At 42.5% G+C, this 19456-nt stretch overlaps 1 protein-coding gene across 1 annotated transcript in view; it reads right to left on the bottom strand.

Moving 5' to 3' along the window:
- The window catches only part of ADGRL3 (adhesion G protein-coupled receptor L3), an 877296-nt gene that overhangs the window by 606207 nt on the left and 251633 nt on the right, over positions 1-19456 (bottom strand). The window contains exon 6 of the mRNA XM_075282777.1: positions 10729-10743. Within this exon, the coding sequence (XP_075138878.1) occupies positions 10729-10743 (15 nt within the window). The remainder of the gene's footprint in view (positions 1-10728; positions 10744-19456) is intronic.

Below are 19456 nucleotides of genomic sequence, written 5' to 3'. Positions count from 1 at the left end.
ACGTTCTTCACATCGATTAGTTGATTAGCACTTTGGATATGTATTTGCATTTTATGTGTGTGTGTGTATGTATATATATATATATATATATATATATATATATATATATTATACTATACACATTTTTATGAATTTTTTTAGAGGTTTGTTGTTGGCATATTGATGCTGGACCATGCTATCCTGCATTGTCACACAAACTATGTTTCACAATGATTCATGGCCCCCACCTGACGTCATCAGTGTTTTACAATGTACCATATTTTACTGTTATAAGTCCTGGTGAGGTTTATATCCCACAAAACGATGGACATCAGAATGATGTGGGAGTTCCTAAACTACGGTAATTGACATGTTTGTATGGACTGTTTTCAAAAGAGTGGTATCTCTTTTGATAGGGGTGAGTATTGTAAAATGGCACCGGTATTGTTTTTCTACATGAGGTTTGTTTAGTGATCATTTTAATAACCATTATATATTATGAATTGAGTGTTCAGTATTATTAAATATTTATACTGTTGCTATATGGAGTAAATGAATTGTGGTGATGGAATATATTATGATCTGCAGTGAGTCCTGTTTTTTTTTTTTTACCTTGATGTAATATTTGTTAATAAAGATAACATAGTTGGTTATGTTCTTTATGTTGTGCTGTTTATGATGGCTGTATTGAATGGTAGATTGCAGTACTATTTGTACTGGTGTTATACTTGAGAGAGTAAATTGGCAGAAATTCTCCAGATTCAGGTTGCAAACCTTGTTGCATCATACCCAAGAAGACTGGAGGCTGTGACCACTGCTAAAGATGCTTCTACTAAAAAGGGTTAGACATTAAAAAGGGTGGACGAGGAAGGAATTAGAAAAAGAGATAAGCTGTATCTTTGAGGCTTAGTTTGGAGTCTCCATCAATCACAGATATGAAAAAAGACTTATGAGATTCTGTAGTAGCTGACATGTATATAATGTCCAGGAGAAGGGCTGCCATCAGGTCTGTACTGCTATTAATGCTCGGTAAAAGGGGCCTAGAACCCGACACTAGTTAGATGTTAATTTATATTTGCCATCTTTCTCAGAATGTCCAGAATGTCTGTACTATCTCATCTGCTACAGAACCTCATGATGTATGTGGTTCAGTAGCAGGAGAGTTGTGTATAATGAGGTTGGCAGCATGGTGACACAGCGTTTAGCAAAGTGGCCTTGCAGAACTAGCGTTCTAGGCTCAAATGTGCATGGGGTATGTATGTATTAAGATAACAGATGCAGATCTGAGCCATTAGTGAGAACCAGTACTAAATACACTGATCAAAATGGTTAACACAGTGATGTGTGTCCAACACCCCCCGGGCTGCACCCACTCCAACCCCACAATGGTGTTCACCAGAGCCCCAGATGCTGGGGAGGGACTTCCCTGCACTGCTGGGCAGAGCAGTACCGGTTGGGAAATGACAAAAGCACAGCGCACCACAAATCACAGTAAACCAGACACTGAGATCTCTTACCAGAAGATATTTCGGATAGCAGTGCAGGTCCAAGGATCCAGAAGGCTGTGGAGGGAGGTCAGAAGGTGGCAGAAAAGGGTCTAATCATAGTCCTATGGTCCGGGTCGTCAACTAGAGGGTAACACAGTGCAGTGGGAAATCCAAAGGGAACATCAGGCAGGCCGAGTCGGTAACAGGAGCAGTGGAGCAGTATAAAATCGGTATTGAGGAAGCAGAGGTCTAAAGGCAAGTCAGGGTAATAAACAGGAGCAGGCACAGTACAAAATCAGGAGGCAAAGTCAGGGTCAGAGGTCAAAGCAAGAGGGTCAGAGCACAGGCAAACAGGACAAGAGAATGAATTACTACCAGGACAATCTAATACAACTGAATAACCAGCGGCATTCCGGAACCAGAGCCCTCCTTAAATAGGCTCCAGCAGTTCCCCATTACGGGTATGCAGATTGGGGACCATGAATACAAAACCAACCTCTTTGCTGACGACATGTTGTAATCCCTTCTGGATAGGTAGGATTCATTCAGACAAGATGGTCACCCTAAGTTTGATCAGATTCTCAGTCCCTCATTCTACATAGATGCTAGACTTTCCCAAATCTGCACTATCTATAACGAGACCAAATGACCAGAGTGGGTCACTCTGGAGTCAGTGCTAGTAGCGCCGACATACCTCTAAGCCTTACTCTGGTCCCCAAGATCGGCCTCTCATACTCTTCCTATTGCTGCCAAGGTCACTCATTACATGATATAGCTAGTCCACTTACACTATGACTTACAGAGCTAATACCTTTATTTTCAAATCCCCTCTTCCTGTCTGGCCTATCACCTAAGGTTTGGTGGTACCATGCCTAGTTCCTATATCTTATTGACTCTCTGTAACCGACGGGTCTCCACTAAAGATATATTTACCAACACTTATTCCCTGCCTCGATCAGATGCTACCACAGGACCACACAAGATTTCCACTTCCTATATTCTCTCAACCCGCTCAACTTAGAAATATCTCTTACTAGCTTTGAGAAATTATGTTTATTTAGAGCTGCCAAAAGAGGCTCTTCATCCTTTGTGTACAGCTTATTATATAGCCCTCCCCCAACACTAAATTGGAGTTAATGGCAGCCTGGGGACAGGATCTTGGCTGCAGGCTGACCCCCACCCTGTGGAGTGATTGTGGTACATCCATTACAAAGGGAAGCTGGCACATATGGAACCTTCTCTGTAGGTCCCTCATAGGACCTACTTCGTCCCAAAGCAATTACACTGTTTTTATCCATTAGTTTCACCTCTCTGCTTTCAAAACTGTAATGCACTTGGACATGCCCTCATGCCCACCGCTCCTTTAAAGCAATCTTATTCTTAGAATATAAAGAGAGAACAAAGATCGGGGCACACACCAGGACTTGTATAGAAGGAGGGCTTTATTCACAAAACAGTCTTAAAAAAACCCCTGTAGGCAAGGCAACAAGTCGTTTCACACATACCCTCTTTTTCAAGCCTCAGGATGTCACCATTACGTTTGTAACTACAAGATTTATATATGAATCTCCCTCCAAAAACCACAGCCAATCAAATCAGTATTTACAGAAAAAAAGAAGAAACAACCAATGAGGTGTTATCAGAAAACCACACCCCTATAAAGGAGGCCACACCTCCTGTATATGTTGGATCACAAAGGGAACCTATCAATGCGTTTTTACAGTATAGTCAATTTTTATATATTAGGGATGTGAAAAGCGGACCAGAATGAAGACTAGGTCCTAGCTTATATATAGATGATCACAGGTCCAGCTAAATATGGCGGACCAGAAAGGAAATTGAATAGAATCCAGACGGTGTATAAGCTGCACGCAGTAGGTATTTTTGCCGCTATTACGACTTTAAAAAAGAAACAGACCTTAAAGAAGACTAGCTGTAATATTAAACACAAATGTGGACACCACGTCCAATATAGAGATAGTTCTAATTGCCGGTCTTCAAGTCTTTATTGTCAGGCAGACAAAGGAAGATGAGCCGTATCGTCAAAGGCAGAGGACCAAGAAGAGAACTTCCCTGCTTGTGTAGTTTAACTCTATTTGCCACTGTTACAGCTTTTATTAAAGGTAGACCTGAAGGAAAACTGCGCACAGCGCCAGAAAAAGGTGGACCAGAAAGAGGACTTCTCCACTGCGTAAAAAGCAGGACTTGTCTATTTGGATACTAAAAACTGAAAACTAAATTTAGTTTAATTAATGTTTTTACTCGGTGTTACCAGTGCTCCGACTTTCCTCCATAGAGGCCCTTCTGGGATGCTGTGTTCGCTCTGTACGCTATAGTTTGTGGTTACAGCAACTCCCCAACTGACCATTCAGTTCTCCCAGGTAGGATTTCTGCGGTGAAGAAGGACCTCCTGAGACACTTCCTCATGACTGCCAGAACCGTCATTCCCAGACACTGGCAGACCACTGTTGCACCCTCCCTGGTTGAATTTCTATAGGAGCTTCTCTTAATAAGAATGGAGGCCCTAGTGGTGGAGGATTCCCCTGACCTCTCCAAACTTGATGCTCTCTGGCGGTTTCAGGAATCAACCGAATTCTCATTTTTTTTCTCCTGAGTTAACAGAGGAATATATTGCTACCATGCTATTCCTTTTCCCCCTTTCTTTGGAGGAGGCTGCTGGTCATTCTACACTCCCTCTGTTGCCCCCTTCCTTTCCCATACATGTTTCGCTGGGTTCACACTTGCGTTTGGGGTCTCCGTTCTATGGTTTCCGTCTTCTGCATGCCAGAAGACGGAAACCATAGACCGGGTCCGGCCGTGCGCGGCGGTGAGCGTTTTAGGCTCTCCGCCGCGAAACCGGATTTTTTTATCCAGACACAGAGTACTGCATGTCCGACTCTGTGTCCGGATTATAAAACCCGGTTTCGCGGCGGAGAGCCTAAAACGCTCACCGCCGCGCACGGCCGGACATCTCTCTCACCCATTCAAATGAATGGGTGAGAGAGACTCCTGCAGGTTTCCGTATCCTGCCTGTGTTTTAGGCACTAAACGGAAACCTAAGTACGGAGTGCCGGGCCGCAGATGTGAACGAGCCCTTTCCCTGACTGTAGTTTCTGCTCTGAGTTTCCCTTGTCTGTTGGTTCACCCCCTACTCCCTTTATGATGTTGTTCTTATTGGGCCTGTACCTCTAGGCCTTCCATCCCATTATTATCATATTACAGTCCTATGAAAAAGTTTGGGCACCCCTATTAATCTTAATCATTTTTAGTTCTAAATATTTTGGTGTTTGCAACAGCCATTTCAGTTTGATATATCTAATAACTGATGCACACAGTAATATTTCAGGATTGAAATGAGGTTTATTGTACTAACAGAAAATGTGCAATATGCATTAAACCAAAATTTGACTGGTGCAAAAGTATGGGCACCTCAACAGAAAAGTGACATTAATATTTAGTAGATCCTCCTTTTGCAAAGATAACAGCCTCTAGTCGCTTCCTGTAGCTTTTAATCAGTTCCTGGATCCTGGATGAAGGTATTTTGGACCACTCCGCTTTACAAAACAATTCAAGTTCAGTTAAGTTTGATGGTCGCCGAGCATGGACAGCCCGCTTCATATCATTCCACAGATGTTCAATGATATTCAGGTCTGGGGACTAGGATGGCCATTCCAGAACATTGTAATTTTTCCTCTGCATGAATGCCTGAGTCGATTTGGAGCGGTGTTTTGGATCATTGTCTTGCTGAAATATCCATCCCCGGCGTAACTTCAACTTCGTCACTGATTCTTGAACATTATTCTCAAGAATCTGCTGATACTGAGTGGAATCCCTGCGACCCTCAACTTTAACAAGATTCCCGATGCCAGCATTGGCCACACAGCCCCAAAGCATGATGGAACCTCCACCAAATTTTACAGTGGGTAGCAAGTGTTTTTCTTCGAATGCTGATTTTTTTGGACGCCAAGCATAACGCCTTTTTGTATGACCAAACAACTCAATCTTTGTTTCATCAGTCCACAGGACCTTCTTCCAAAATGAAGCTGGCTTGTCCAAATGTGCTTTTGCATACCTCAGGCAACTCTGTTTGTGGCGTGCTTGCAGAAACAGCTTCTTTCTCATCACTCTCCCATACAGCTTCTCCTTGTGCAAAGTGCGCTGTATTGCTGACCGATGCACAGTGACACCATCTGCAGCAAGATGATGCTGCAGGTCTTTGGAGGTGGTCTGTGGATTGTCCTTGACTGTTCTCACCATTCTTCTTCTCTGGCTTTCTGATATTTTTCTTGGCCTGCCACTTCTGGGCTTAACAAGAACTGTCCCTGTGGTCTTCCATTTCCTTACTATGTTCCTCACAGTGGAAACTGACAGGTTAAATCTCTGAAACAACTTTTTGTATCCTTCCCTTGAACAACTATGTTGAACAATCTTTGTTTTCAGATCATTTGAGAGCGGGCTGTCCATGCTCAGCGACCATCAAACTTAAGTGAACTTGAATTGTTTTGTAAAGAGAAATGGTCCAAAATACCTTCATCCAGGATCCAGGAACTGATTAAAAGCTACAGGAAGCGACTAGAGGCTGTTATCTTTGCAAAAGGAGGATCTACTAAATATTAATGTCACTTTTCTGTTGAGGTGCCCATACTTTTGCACCAGTCAAATTTTGGTTTAATGCATATTGCATATTTTCTGTTAGTACAATAAACCTCATTTCAATCCTGAAATATTACTGTGTCCATCAGTTATTAGATATATCAAACTGAAATGGCTGTTGCAAACACCAATATTTAGAACTAAAAATTATTAAGATTAATAGGGGTGCCCAAACTTTTTCATAGGACTGTATGTTCTAGCGCTGGATGGGGTCTTACACCCGTCCTTTTGTTTACAGGCGTGGCTTGAGTGCCATCACTCCATCTGTTTGTGTGCATTGTTCTTGTCTGTTCTCTGTCATATTAAAAATAAAAAATCTGATTATACATAATTTTACAACTAGTACCCCCCAAGAAAGCCCTTAAAAAAACAAAAAAACTTTTTTTTTTTCTTCTTTTTTTTTCTTTCAAAAACTAAATTTTTAGGGACCACTTCAGTTCTGAAAGGGATTATAAAGGTCTATATATTAGAAACCCCTATAAATCAAATTATTTTCAAAAGTACACCCTTTAAGTAATTCAAAACAGCATTTGGGATGTTTGTTAACCCTTTAAGCATTTCACAAGAATAAAAACAATATGGAGGTGAAATTTAGACATTTAATTTTTTTTCACTAATACATTCATTTATACCTAAAATTAACACATTCACAAAGAGTTCAAGGAGAAAATGCAACTCACGGTTTGTTGTGCAATTTCTCCAGAACTAAGAAATATTCCACATGTGGGTGTAAATTGATGTTTGGGCACATGGCAGTGTCCAGAAGGGAAGGAGCGCCACAGGACGTTTGAAAAGCAGATTTTTGCAGAATAGTTTTCAGGTGCCATGTTGCATTTGCAGAGCCCCCAAAGTACCAATACAGTGGAATCCTCCTACAAGTGACCCCATTTTGGAAACTGCATTCCTCACAGAACATCTCTAGGGGTATAGTGAGCATTTTGACTCTAGAGTTGTTTCACAGATTTTAAAAAATGAAAAATAACTTTTTTCCAATAAACTGTCAATTTAGCCCCAAATTTTTCATTTTCACAAGAGAATAAAGGAGAAAAAGCTCCCCAAAGTTTGTTACACAATTTTTCCTGAATAAAGAAATGTCCCATATGTGGTCGTAAACTGCTGTTTGGGTACATGGTGGAGCTCAGAATGCATTATTTCGTTTTTGGAGGGTAGGTTTTGCTGGAATAGTTTTGAGGTGCCATGTTGCATTTGCAGAGCCCCTAAAGTACCAGTTCAATAGTAACCCCCCAAAAGGGACCCCATTTTGGAAACTACACCCCTCATAGAATGTATCTAGGGGTATAATGAGCATTTTGACCTCACAGCTGTTTCACAGATTCTATTAACAATGCGACGTAAAAATGAAAAATTACTTTTTTTTCCCAATAAATCATCCATTTAGTGCCATATTTAAAATTTTTGCAAGTAGTTAAAGAAAAAATAACACCCCACAGTTTGTTGTAATCTGCTGTATGGTGGAACTCAGAATGGAAAAAGTGCTATTTGGCTTTTGAAGGGAAGATGTGGCTGGAATAGTTTTCAGGTGCCATGTCGCATTTGAAGAGCACCTAAAGTACATATACAATGTAAACCCCATTTTAGAAACTACACCCCTCAAGGAATGTATCAAGGGATATTATCATTTTGAGCCCAAAAATTAATGTACAAAGTGAAAATTTAAATTTGTAAAGAAATATGCAATTTCAGTGCCTAATACGTTGTGGCCACTCTGTGGCATCAGAGACATGCACTCCTAAAATTATTAAGTGGGCTATCCCAGGGACAAAATTATTATATATGTGGGTATGAACTGCTGCTTGGGTGGGGAAAAAAAAAGCAAGAAGCTCCCATTAAAGTGAATGGGAGCCTTTTTTGCAAGCACCTCAAAATCTGCCTGCAAAAAAACTGTGAACAGACTCTTAGTGAAACTAAGGGAGCCTTCACACGGAGTTTACGCTCGCTCATTCTGAACATAAAACTCATTCAGAGTGAGCGGCATAAAAAACAGATCCAATTGACTTGAATGTGTGTATCACATTGAAAGCAATAGGTAAAAAAGCCTCCATTGATTTCAATGTGTAGCGCACGTATGCCGGCTCCCATTCAAGTCAATGGGATCTGTTTTTTATGCCGCTCACTCTGAACGAGTTTTACGTTCAGAATGAGCGAGCATAAACTCCGTGTGAAGGCTCCCTTAGACTGTCCAGTTTTTGACAGATGCTTTACTCCAAGTCTGGGAGGAGAACCCTTGGGAGACCATCCGCAACCTCATCAGGAACATGCTCAGGCATTGTAGGAGGGTCATACAGGCACGTGGAGGTCACACACACTACTGAGCCTCATTTTGACATGTTTTAAGGACATTACATCAAAGTTGGATCAGTGTGTTTTTCCACTTTAATTTTTTTGGGGGGGACTCCAAATCCAGGCCTCCATTGTCTAAAAAGTTTGATTTTCATTGATGATTTTTGTATGATTTTGTCGTCATTACATTCAACTTTGTACAGAACAAAGTATTCAATGAGAATATTTCATTCATTCAGATCTAGGATGTGTTATTTGTTTTTTTGAGCAGTGTATATAGTATATTGTATACATGATATGAGTATTTGCCTAGGGATCAAGTCTGTTAGGGGTTTAAAAATAATACTTAGGTGGATTCAAAACGTGATGTGAACAGACACTTACATTGTCAGTTTAGTATTTCCCATAATATCAGGAGGTTAAATTTTGGCAGATATATGCCCACAGCAACCAATCAAAGCACAGTTTTAATTTTCAAAAGCACTATATGGAATGAAAACTGTGCCGTGACTGGTTGTTATGGGAAACTAAGCCAGTTTTTTTTTTAAAGAAAGTTTTCATAAATCTGCTTCACTGTATGCATCAGATGAGCAGAGAGAAGATCAGTGCCCCTGCTACCTCTTGTGTCACCCCTCTACCTCATAGATTGTAAGCTCTTGCGAGCAGGGCCCTCAGTCCCATTGTGTGAATCGACTTTCTTTGTAATGTATCTTTCTGTCTGTATTTGAACCCTACAAATTGTACAGCGCTGCGGAATATGTTGGCGCTATATAAATAAAATTTATTATTATTATTATTTTTATTATTATTATCAGTGCTTTGAAGAGGACAAGAAAACTTCATTATAAAGCTGTCAGTAAAGTTTATTCAGTAACATTACACTAGATACAGACTCCTTTTCAAATGGGGATACAAAAATCATTTTTTGTTTACTGGAGAGTTTCTTTAGGATACAGACCTATGTAGTGGGCTGCGGAAAAAACTGCAGTGGGGGAAAACGCAACTTTGGTTTTCTTGCAGTTTTTGTGTCATTAATGTTAAGTTCACACCAGCGCTCATTCTCTGTTTGGGGTTTCCATCCCTGAATCCGCATAAAAATGTTGAGAGAAAAGTCCTGAAAGCAGGACTTTTCTCTCCGCATTTTCCTGGTGGAAACCGAGCGGACTGCATTATAGTCTATAGGGTCTGCTGGTTTCCGCAGTTAACCACTTTTTATGCGGACTAGGTTTCCATTCTACACATTTTGCAATATACTTTAACAAATTTTAACTCATTTCTGTGAAATCCTTCATTTTTTCACACTTTCCCTTGCCATCTTTCATATGATAAGAATTCAGTTCTAGCTTTGAGTTACAAAGATATCACTGGTTGAATACATATTCGGAATTGGTATATTTATATTCAGCTGCATATAAATATACCAATTCCAACTGTTCTTCTTAGTCAATTAATGCTGACATCTGCAGACTATATATAATGGGCGGGTGGCCTGTACATAAACTACCGTATATACTCGAGTATAAGCCGACTCGAATATAAGCCGAGGACCCTAATTTTACCACAAAAAACTGGGAAAACTTATTGACTCGAGTATAAGCCATGGGGGGAAATGCAGCAGCTACTGGAAAATTTCAAAAATTAAATTGGTCGGAGTTTTTGGGTACAGTAGATGCTAGGTGCTGAGGAAGGGGAGGGGGTGTTTTGGTTGTCTGTCTGCCCCTTCCCTGAGCTTGAGGACTGAGTTTTTGTTCCCCCTCTTGGAATTCAGCCTGGCTGACTATAGGGTATCTGCAGTGCTCCTATTAACCCCTTCCCAACGGAATAGGAGCACTGCAGATACCCTATATTCAGTAGACCGATGGGGCACTTTCAGACACAGGGATACCTAATGTGTATGTGTTTCACAGTAATTTTCTACTTTTATATGTATCCTAGGGAAAGGAGTGATTTAGAACTTTTATTTACTTTATTTTTTATTATATTTTTTTTAAAACTTCTTTTTTCCCCCACTATTTTATGGGAGATTTATTTTTTTTTGCTTGACTCGAGTATAAGCCGAGGGGAGCCTTTTCAGCACAAAAACTGTGCTAAAAAATTCGGCTTATACTCGAGCATATACGGTAGTTTGGTTTTTATATCTGTTTTTAACAAATTAAAAGTGGTACGTTGTCCTTTTTTAAATTGTTAATATTTGTTCATACCTACATAGTTAAGGTATGATTTTATACTGATGTTTTCCAGGGTTATACATTGTCATAATAAAATGAAGCATTAAAGCATATTAATACAAATATATAGATTAAATTACCTCTTTGTTCCACTTCTACAGTAGAAGATGCAAAAAAAAAAAAAAAAGGGAAAAAAAACAGTTATTACGGTTCCAACAACCTTTTTCAACTCATTTTATATTAATAAAACATGTAAATCAAGTAAACTGCAGGAAATATCAAGTTATTTATAATTCAATTTTATAAGTAAAACAAAAATAAAGCATACACGCAGCATTTGTTCTAAAGTCATCAGTCACATTCATTGTTAACTCAGTTTTCTGCAAGCCTAGTACACTGTTTGGATAACTATTATACTATACTTCAAGAATGTGACATCACAATAACAATAGGATCAAAGACTTATTTCAGTTTTTATAGATCCATTTAGTGTGACTTGACTGTTTATTATCCCTGTACTGTGTCCATTATTCTGCTACTGTCATATCACTGCGCATTATCCCAGCATCCAATGGCCATTCTTTTAAACGCGAATGTTGTAGACAGATCCAAAGCACTCTTCAATCCATGCAAACAATTCACTTTAAAGGGATTCTAAAGGGATTCTACCATTAAACTACTTTTTTTTCTAATTACCACGTCGGAATAGTCTTAAGAAAGGCTATTCGTCTCCTACCTTTAGACGTGGTCTCCGCCGCACCGTTCCGTAGAAATACTGGTTTTAACCGGTATGCAAATCAACTCTCCGCCGCCTCCTTCTTCTGCAGCAACTCCGCCTCTTCTGGCTTCTCTTGCTCTTGTAGTTCTATACAGGAGCATAGAGAGGCCGGCGGCCATTTTTGGGTAGCCTCTCCTGCAGTTCAATACAGGAGCTGGCCGGCGGCCATTTTGGGGTGGTCTCTCTATGCTCGTGTATAGAACTACAAGAGCAAGAGAAGCCAGAAGAGGCGGAGTTGCTGCAGAAGAAGGAGGCGGCACAGGAAAGAGCTCTCGGGCAGACCGGTATTTCTACAGAACGGCGCGGCGGAGACCACGTCTAAAGGTAGGAGACGAATAGCCTTTCTTAAGGCTATTCCGACGTGTTCATTAGAAAAAAAGGTAGTTTAATGGTAGAATCCCTTTAACTTTACTTCATTAGTATGTTATAAATGGAGTAGATAATAATTGGCAAGAAGGAATAAACTGCCATATTTCAGCCATCGCCTCTATTACTGCATGTGTGCCAAGACGGATTCTACACTACCTGAATTAACAGGGGAGATGGCTGTGAAAGTGCTGTGGATCTTTATATTATAATTCCTGTACTGTACCATGACCATGTCCATTCTCTATACTGTGACAGAAAGAGGTTACTTACCGTACAAGGAGACAAAGGGGGGTTGTATATAGTCAACCCTTTGATGTTCCTAGTGAATACCTCTAAGACCAACATTGCAAACCTCTGGTAAGCGATGGCTCTTCTGTGAGTATTACTCTCTAGGAGATGGCTTTGGCCTTTCTTTCAGGAATGGGAGATAGGAGGGCAAGTGAAGCACCACACAATGACTTACCCTAAGAGTGGAATGGGGCAGTGAGGTCTGATACTGCTATAGAGTTTCACAGTTAGGTCATGAAGCAGCCAGTAAATGCAATTTTATGCTAAGCACATAACTTAAGTGACTTGCTGGTCACCTCCTCCCACGGCCTTAGCCATCGGCCTTAGCCATAGGGGTATCGCATGTGTGGAAGGGTGAGCAGTCATGAGGATGCACCTACCATCAGGGGCAGCGCATGGGGGGGCAGTCATTAGGGTAGTACACGTTGCAGTTGCAATCAATCCTTTCACCACGGAGGGGTGTCACTCATGGAGGGGGAGGAGGAGATAGCATGGGGATGGCGCTGGAGACATTCGGGAGTCGGGATACATGGATGAGATGTGGGGAGGGGAGGGAGCCATTTCTCCAAGGAAGTCACAATGACAGTATCACCACTGCTGGGGCCAGAGAAGGGAGAAGGGAATTGGGGATGAGGGGATTTTGGCTTTGGGCGATGGCCTCTGTCTTCTTCTAGCACAACCTCTCCACGACATCTCCACGACAACCTCTCCGCGACTGTGCATGCCTACGGCCATTTTCTTATGGCTGCTTACACGAGCGTACTGTGTAAGTGGCCACAAGAAAATGGCTGCAGACATGCGCAGTCAGGGACGCCCCCAGTGCTGTTTGAGCGCTGGGGCCTGCCCCCAGTGCTGTGAGAAAACTTATTTGCATACTAAAGAAAACCGGGATATCTACGGAATGGCGGTGCGGAGAAAACTTCTAAAGATAGGAGAAGAATAGCCTTTCTTAAGGCTATTCCTACGTGTTAGGGAGAAAAAAAATCCATTTTAATGATGGAATCCCTTTAACCCCTTCCCGCCAATAGCACTTTTTGACTTCCTGACCAATGTCGATTTTTCAAAACTGACATGTGTCACTTTATGTGGCAATAACTTTGGAACGCTTTAACTCACCAAAGTGATTTTGAGATAGTTTTTTCGTAACACATTGTACTTCATATTAGTAGTAAATTTTGGTTAATATGTTTTGTGTTTAATTATGAAAAAATAGGAAATTTGGTGGAAATTTGGAAAAATATGCATTTTATAAAGTTTGAAATGATGTGCATTGCATACAGATAGTCAGACCGCCAAAATTATATCATATATATCATGTCCCAGATCTCTACTTTATGTCGGCATCAAACTTTAGTCACCGTTTTATTTTTTACAGACATTATAAGATTTACAAGTGAAACAACAATATTCAAATTTTCAAGAAATTTCTAAAACCCATTTTTTAAGAGACTAATCCAGTTATGAAGGGGTTTTGAAAGACCTTTGTATTAAAACCCCCCATAAATCACTCCATTTTCAAAACTGCACCTCTTAAATAAGCCAAAACAACATATACCAAGTATTTCAACCTTATAAGTGCTTAACAGGAATTAAGACAAAATGGAGGTGAAATTCTCAAATTTGATTTTATTTTACCAATATTCTCATTTAGCCCTAGAATTTGCACATTCACAAGGGGTTAAAGGAGAAAACGCATCCCGTAATTTGTTATGCGAGTTCTCCGGACTACTATAGTACCCCACTTGTGGGTGTAAACTAATGATCAGTTTCAGGAACCATGTCGCATTTACAAAGCCCTTGAGGTGTCAAAACAGTGGAAGCCTCTAGAAAGTGACCCCATTTTAAAAACTGCACCCCTCAAAGAATTTCTCAAGTGATGTAGTGAGCATTAGTAACCCCAAAGTGAATATGTAAGCTGTGCGGAGTAAATTGGGTACACCAAATCCCATTCTATTTTCCCACTAGCTCCTATGACACGGATGGGGAAGAGGAGCATTCTGGGGGATCAGCGCTGGTGTATTATCTCTCATAAGCTCTAAATTTGGGGTGTCCCCTGAAAACGTTCGCACAGATTATACATTTCCTTCTAGTCGCAGCCACTTATGTCCTAATGATTTGGCGATTTTGGGGTTTTTGTCTTCACATAGTAAAAGCTAGATTTTTATTTTTATTTTCTGGCAATATGTCCATATGAGGGCTTGGTGTTTGCGGTATTAGATGTACTTTTCAATGCCACCATTCTGGGGTCCCTGTAACTTATTGACTACATTTTATTAACTCTTTCTGGGAGGGATGTAAAAGGAAACATCAATTCTAGCACTGCTTTTAGCATCTATTTTTTTTCCCGTGCAGCGTACAGCAATAAGTAACGTTATCTTTATTCTGCGGGTCGGTACGATAACGGCGATATCTCATTTATATTATTTTTTAATGTGTTGCTATTTGTGCAGCATAAAATTCAATCTAGGAGAAAAAATCAATTATTTTTGCATCGCCATCTTCTGAAAGGCATAACATTTTTATTTTTCAGTAGACAGAGTTGGTTGAGGGCTTATTTTTTGCGGGATGACCTCTGCTTTTTATTGGTACCTTTTTGGTTTTCATCTGGCCATTTGATTACTTTTTATTGAACATTTTGTAAGGCAAAAAGGTGTTGAATGATCATTAGAGATGAGCGAACACCAAAATGTTCGAAGTTCGAAATCCGATTCGAACAGTCGCTCACTGTTCGACTGTTCGAACGGATTTCGAACCCCATTATAGTCTATGGGGAGCATATACTCGTTAAGAGGGAAACCCAAATCCGTCTCTGGAGAGTCACCAAGTCCACTATGACACCCCAGGAAATGATGCCAACACCCTGGAATGACACTGGGACAGCAGGGGAAGCATGTCTGGGGGCATATAAGTCACTTTATCACATGGAAATCCCTGTCAGCTTGCGATTTTCGCAAGCTAACTTTTTCCAATAGGAATGCATTGGCCAGCGCTGATTGGCCAGTTTACAGAATTCGGCCAATCAGCGCTGGCTCCATTCAGGTCCGACCATAGACTCCGCCTCCTCCGACAGAGCCAGCGTTGATTGGCCGAATTCTGTAAACTGGCCAATCAGCGCTGGCCAATGCATTCTATTGGCGTGATGAAGCAGAGCTGAATGTGTGTGCTGAGCTCAACTACGCCGGTGGTGTAGCCGGGAGTTCAGTGCACGACCAGCTCTGCTATGCCGGAGATTGAACTCTCAATTACACCGGTGGTGTAGCCAAGAGTTCAGTGCACAGCCAGCTCTGCTATGCCGGAGATTGAGCAGAGTTGGCCGTGCGCTCCGGTGGTGTAGCAGAGCCGAGGGTGCAGAAGGGTTCAAGTGCACCCTCGGCTCTGATGTAGCAGAGCTGAGTGTGCACAAGGGTTCAAGCGCACACTCCGTCCGGAGATGTAGCCGTGCTGATGCGTGTCAACACTGCTACATCTGATATCGGAACACAATGGAGACTGCTGTGGACTCCACAGCAGTCTCCATTGTGGTCCGATCTGAGATGTAGCAGTGTTGACAGCATCAGCACGGTTACATCTCCGGATGGAGTGTGCGCTTGAACCCTTGTGCACACTCAGCTCTGCTACATCAGAGCCGAGTGTGCGCTTGAATCCTTCTGCACCCTCGGCTCTGCTACATCAGAGCCGAGGGTGCACTTGAACCGTTCTGCACCCTCGGCTCTGCTACACCACCGGAGCGCACGGCCAACTCTGCTCAATCTCCGGCATAGCAGAGCTGGCCGTGCACTGAACTCTCGGCTATGCCACCGGCGTAGTTGAGAGTTCAATCTCCGGCATAGCAGAGCTGGCCGTGCACTGAACTCTTGGCTACACCACCGGCGTAGTTGAGAGTTCAATCTCCGGCATAGCAGAGCTGGCTGTGCACTGAACTCTCGGCTACGCCACCGGCGTAGTTGAGCTCAGCACACACATTCAGCTTTGCTTCATCAGCCAATAGAATGCATTGGCCAGTGCTGATTGGCCAGTTTACAGAATTCGGCCAATCAACGCTGGCTGTCGGAGGAGGCGGAGTCTAAGGTCGGACCTGAAAGGAGACTGGTGTGGAGCGATCTTAGACTCCGCCTCCTCCGGCAGAGCCAGCGCTGATTGGCCGAATTCCGTAGACTGGCCAATCAATGCTGCTCAATGCAATCCTATGGGAAAAAGTTTATCTCACAAAAATCACAATAAGGGTGCATGCACACTACGTAACGCCGGGCGTGTATGAGAGCCGTACACGCCGGCGTTACAGCAGGGCTGCCGAACACTTCCCATTCACTTCAATGGGAGCGCTCGTAAACGCCGCTGTTACAAGCGCTCCCATTGAAGTGAATGGGAAGTGTTCGGCAGTCTGCTGTAATGCCGGCGTGTACGGCTCTCATACACGCCCGGCGTTACGTAGTGTGCATGCACCCTTACACACCCAATAGAGCCCCAAAAAGTTATTTTTAATAACATTCCCACATAAATAAAGGTTATCCCTAGCTATCCCTGCCTGTACAGCTATCCCTGTCTCATAGTCACAAAGTTCACAGTCTCATATGACCCGGATCTGAAATCCACTATTCGTCTAAAATGGGGGTCACCTGATTTCGGCAGCCAATGACTTTTTCCGATTTTTTTCAATGCCTCCGGTGTCGTAGTTCCTGGCCCTCCTCCCCTGTTATTGGTGCAAAAAAAGCGCCAGGGAAGGTGGGAGGGGAATCAAATTTTTTTGGAGTTTGCCACGTGATGTTCGATTCGAATCGAACACATCGAACAGCCTGATATCCGATCGAACATGTGTTCGATAGAACACTGTTCGCTCATCTCTAATGATCATTATTTTATACGGTTTTCTACGGGTTTTTTTTTATGATGTTCGCTGTTCGGGTTAAATAATGTTTTAATTTTATTGTTCAGGTTATTACAGACGCGGTGATACCAAATATGTTATGTTTTTTTCTATTTTTAATAAAACATTTTATATGGCAAAATGGGATTTTTGGGTCTTTATTTCTAATTTATTTTAAACTTATTTAAACTGTTTTATTTTTACTTTTTTATAACTTTTTTTTCTGTCCCCAACTACATGTACGCTGCAATATACGTGTATTGAAGAGTACAGGAAGCTCTCAGCCCTGTGCGCAAGCACGGGGCTGACAGCTTCCATTTTGGAAGGATAAATCAGGTACGTGATTTGGACGGCATGGGGCAGACCCAAGGTTACTGATCAGACCCCGGGCTGCCCACTGCCAACACCGGCACCTCCCAAAACCGTCGGTGCCATTATGTACCAAAACCCCTGAGATGCCGCGATCGGCCCCGGTTCCGACCACGGGTGTTACAGGGCATTGTCAGCAGTATGTGCATCTCTGTATAACCTTTTGCTGTACGTTGTACATGATAGCAGAACTACAGTTTTTACATTGTAGGTGCTGTGTATCTGTTTCTCTTAGGGTCTGTTCACATTGACACATTCACATATGTATTCCGTCCGGTTAGTGTCAGCATGGAGACCCCCCGGACGGAATACAGTCGCACACACAAAACAGCAGTAATTTATCCCCTCTTAATTCAGTAACCACAAACCCGGATGGTTACTTGTACAGCATACTTGAGACTTATCTTTAATAAAAATTAAGCAAACTATATACCGTATATACTCGAGTATAAACCGACCCGAATATAAGCCGACCCCCCTAATTTTACAACAAAAAAATTGGAAAATGTATTGACTCTAGTATAAGCCTAGGGGGGAAATGCAGCAGCTACTGGAAAATTTCAAAAATTAAAATCGCCGGAGTTTTTGGGTACAGTAGTCCTAAGCTCAGGGAAGGGGCAGACAGACAACCAAAACACCCCCTGTGTTTTGGTTGTCTGTCTGCCCCTTCCCTGAGCTTAGGACTGTTTTTTTTCCCCCCACTTGAAATTCAGCCTGGCTGAATATAGGGCATCTGCAGTGCACCCATTCCCGACGGAATATGAGCAGTGCAGATACCTTATACTTAGCCTGGATGTAGCAGGCTGAATTCCAAGTGTGTGGGGGGGGGGGACTTAGTCTTGGGGAAGGGGCAGTTAGACAACTTTTTTTTTTTCTGCTTCGGCATTTACCGTACAGGAAAAATATATTTATAGGTATGTAGAGTGGGCGTTTTTGGACACAGGGATAACTAACGTGTATGTGTTTCACAGTATTAACAGTATTTGTTTTATATGTGTTCTAGGGAAAGGGGGAGGGGAATCCCCAGCAAGAGCGCTGAAGGGAATTCCCAGCCGGCCGATCTCTGATTGCAGGCATGATTGAAGGGAGCTTCGACATTACCGCTGTAAAAGTTACAGCGGAGGTGCCAGTTGGTATAGTGACCGCTCTGAAGCAGAGCGGTGCCATTATAGTTACAGACCCGGCATCCGGACCCGGCATACAGACACCGGGGCAGGTGCCGGGCCGCAGCATCGCCACGCTCATAGCAGGAGCGTAGCGATGCTGTTAATTTCAAACTGCAGAAGTACTTACGGTACTACTGCTAGCAGGCCCGGAACGCAGATACATGCCGGGTGCGGGCCTGAGCTTACGTGGCCACGTCACCCGGCGTGTGATGGAGTGGGGGGGGGTCTGTATTCCGGGCCTGCTAGCAGAAGTACCATATGTACTTCTGCAGTTTGAAATGAGCAGCATCGCTTTGCTCCTGCTATGAGCGTGGCAATGCTGCGGCCTGACACCTGTCCCGGTGTCTGTGTGCCGGGTCTGTAACTATGATATTGCAGAATGACCGTAATGACGAGTATAAGCCGAGGCGGACTTTTTCAGCACAAAAACTGTGCTGCAAAACAAAACTCGGCTTATACTCGAGTATATACGGTAATATAGTTATTATAACTATAAAATTAACAGTACCTCATTATATATTCCTCAACATAGTATAATTAGTCCCTAAGGGTTGGTTCAGACTAGTGTATGTATTCAGTCTGGTTAGAGTCCGCATGGAGACCCCCCGGGGCAGAATACAATCACAATTGCAAGCGCTGTGCTGTCAAAGCGCACGGACCCCATAGACTATAATGGAGTCTGTGTGCTTGTCACGCACTGCCCACACAAATCATGTTCGCATTACAGTCTATGGGGTCCGTGCGCTTTGACAGCACAGCGCTTGCAATTGCAATTGTATTCCGTCCGGGGGGTCTCCATGCGGAGACAGCCAGGGAACTTTCTGCTCCAGTATGAAGGAGAATAGTAGTGCAAAGCAAACTAGACACAGGTTCTGGTAGTAGAGATGAATTAGGGCAGACAGAGACAAAGACTGGGATCATTGAATGGTGTATTGCATTTACTAGGAAGGGCTGGTGAGGATCCAGTGGTGAAGGTGCACATTGGCACAAATAATGCTAGAGGTAGGTGGAAGGGCCTTTAAAAAAAAAAGGAT

Source organism: Leptodactylus fuscus, chromosome 1 (assembly GCF_031893055.1).
Source record: "Leptodactylus fuscus isolate aLepFus1 chromosome 1, aLepFus1.hap2, whole genome shotgun sequence".
In the NCBI taxonomy this organism is placed as follows: Eukaryota; Metazoa; Chordata; class Amphibia; order Anura; family Leptodactylidae; genus Leptodactylus; species Leptodactylus fuscus.
Note: the sequence above shows the minus strand (reverse complement) of the source record. Positions and strands in the feature narration are given on the sequence as shown.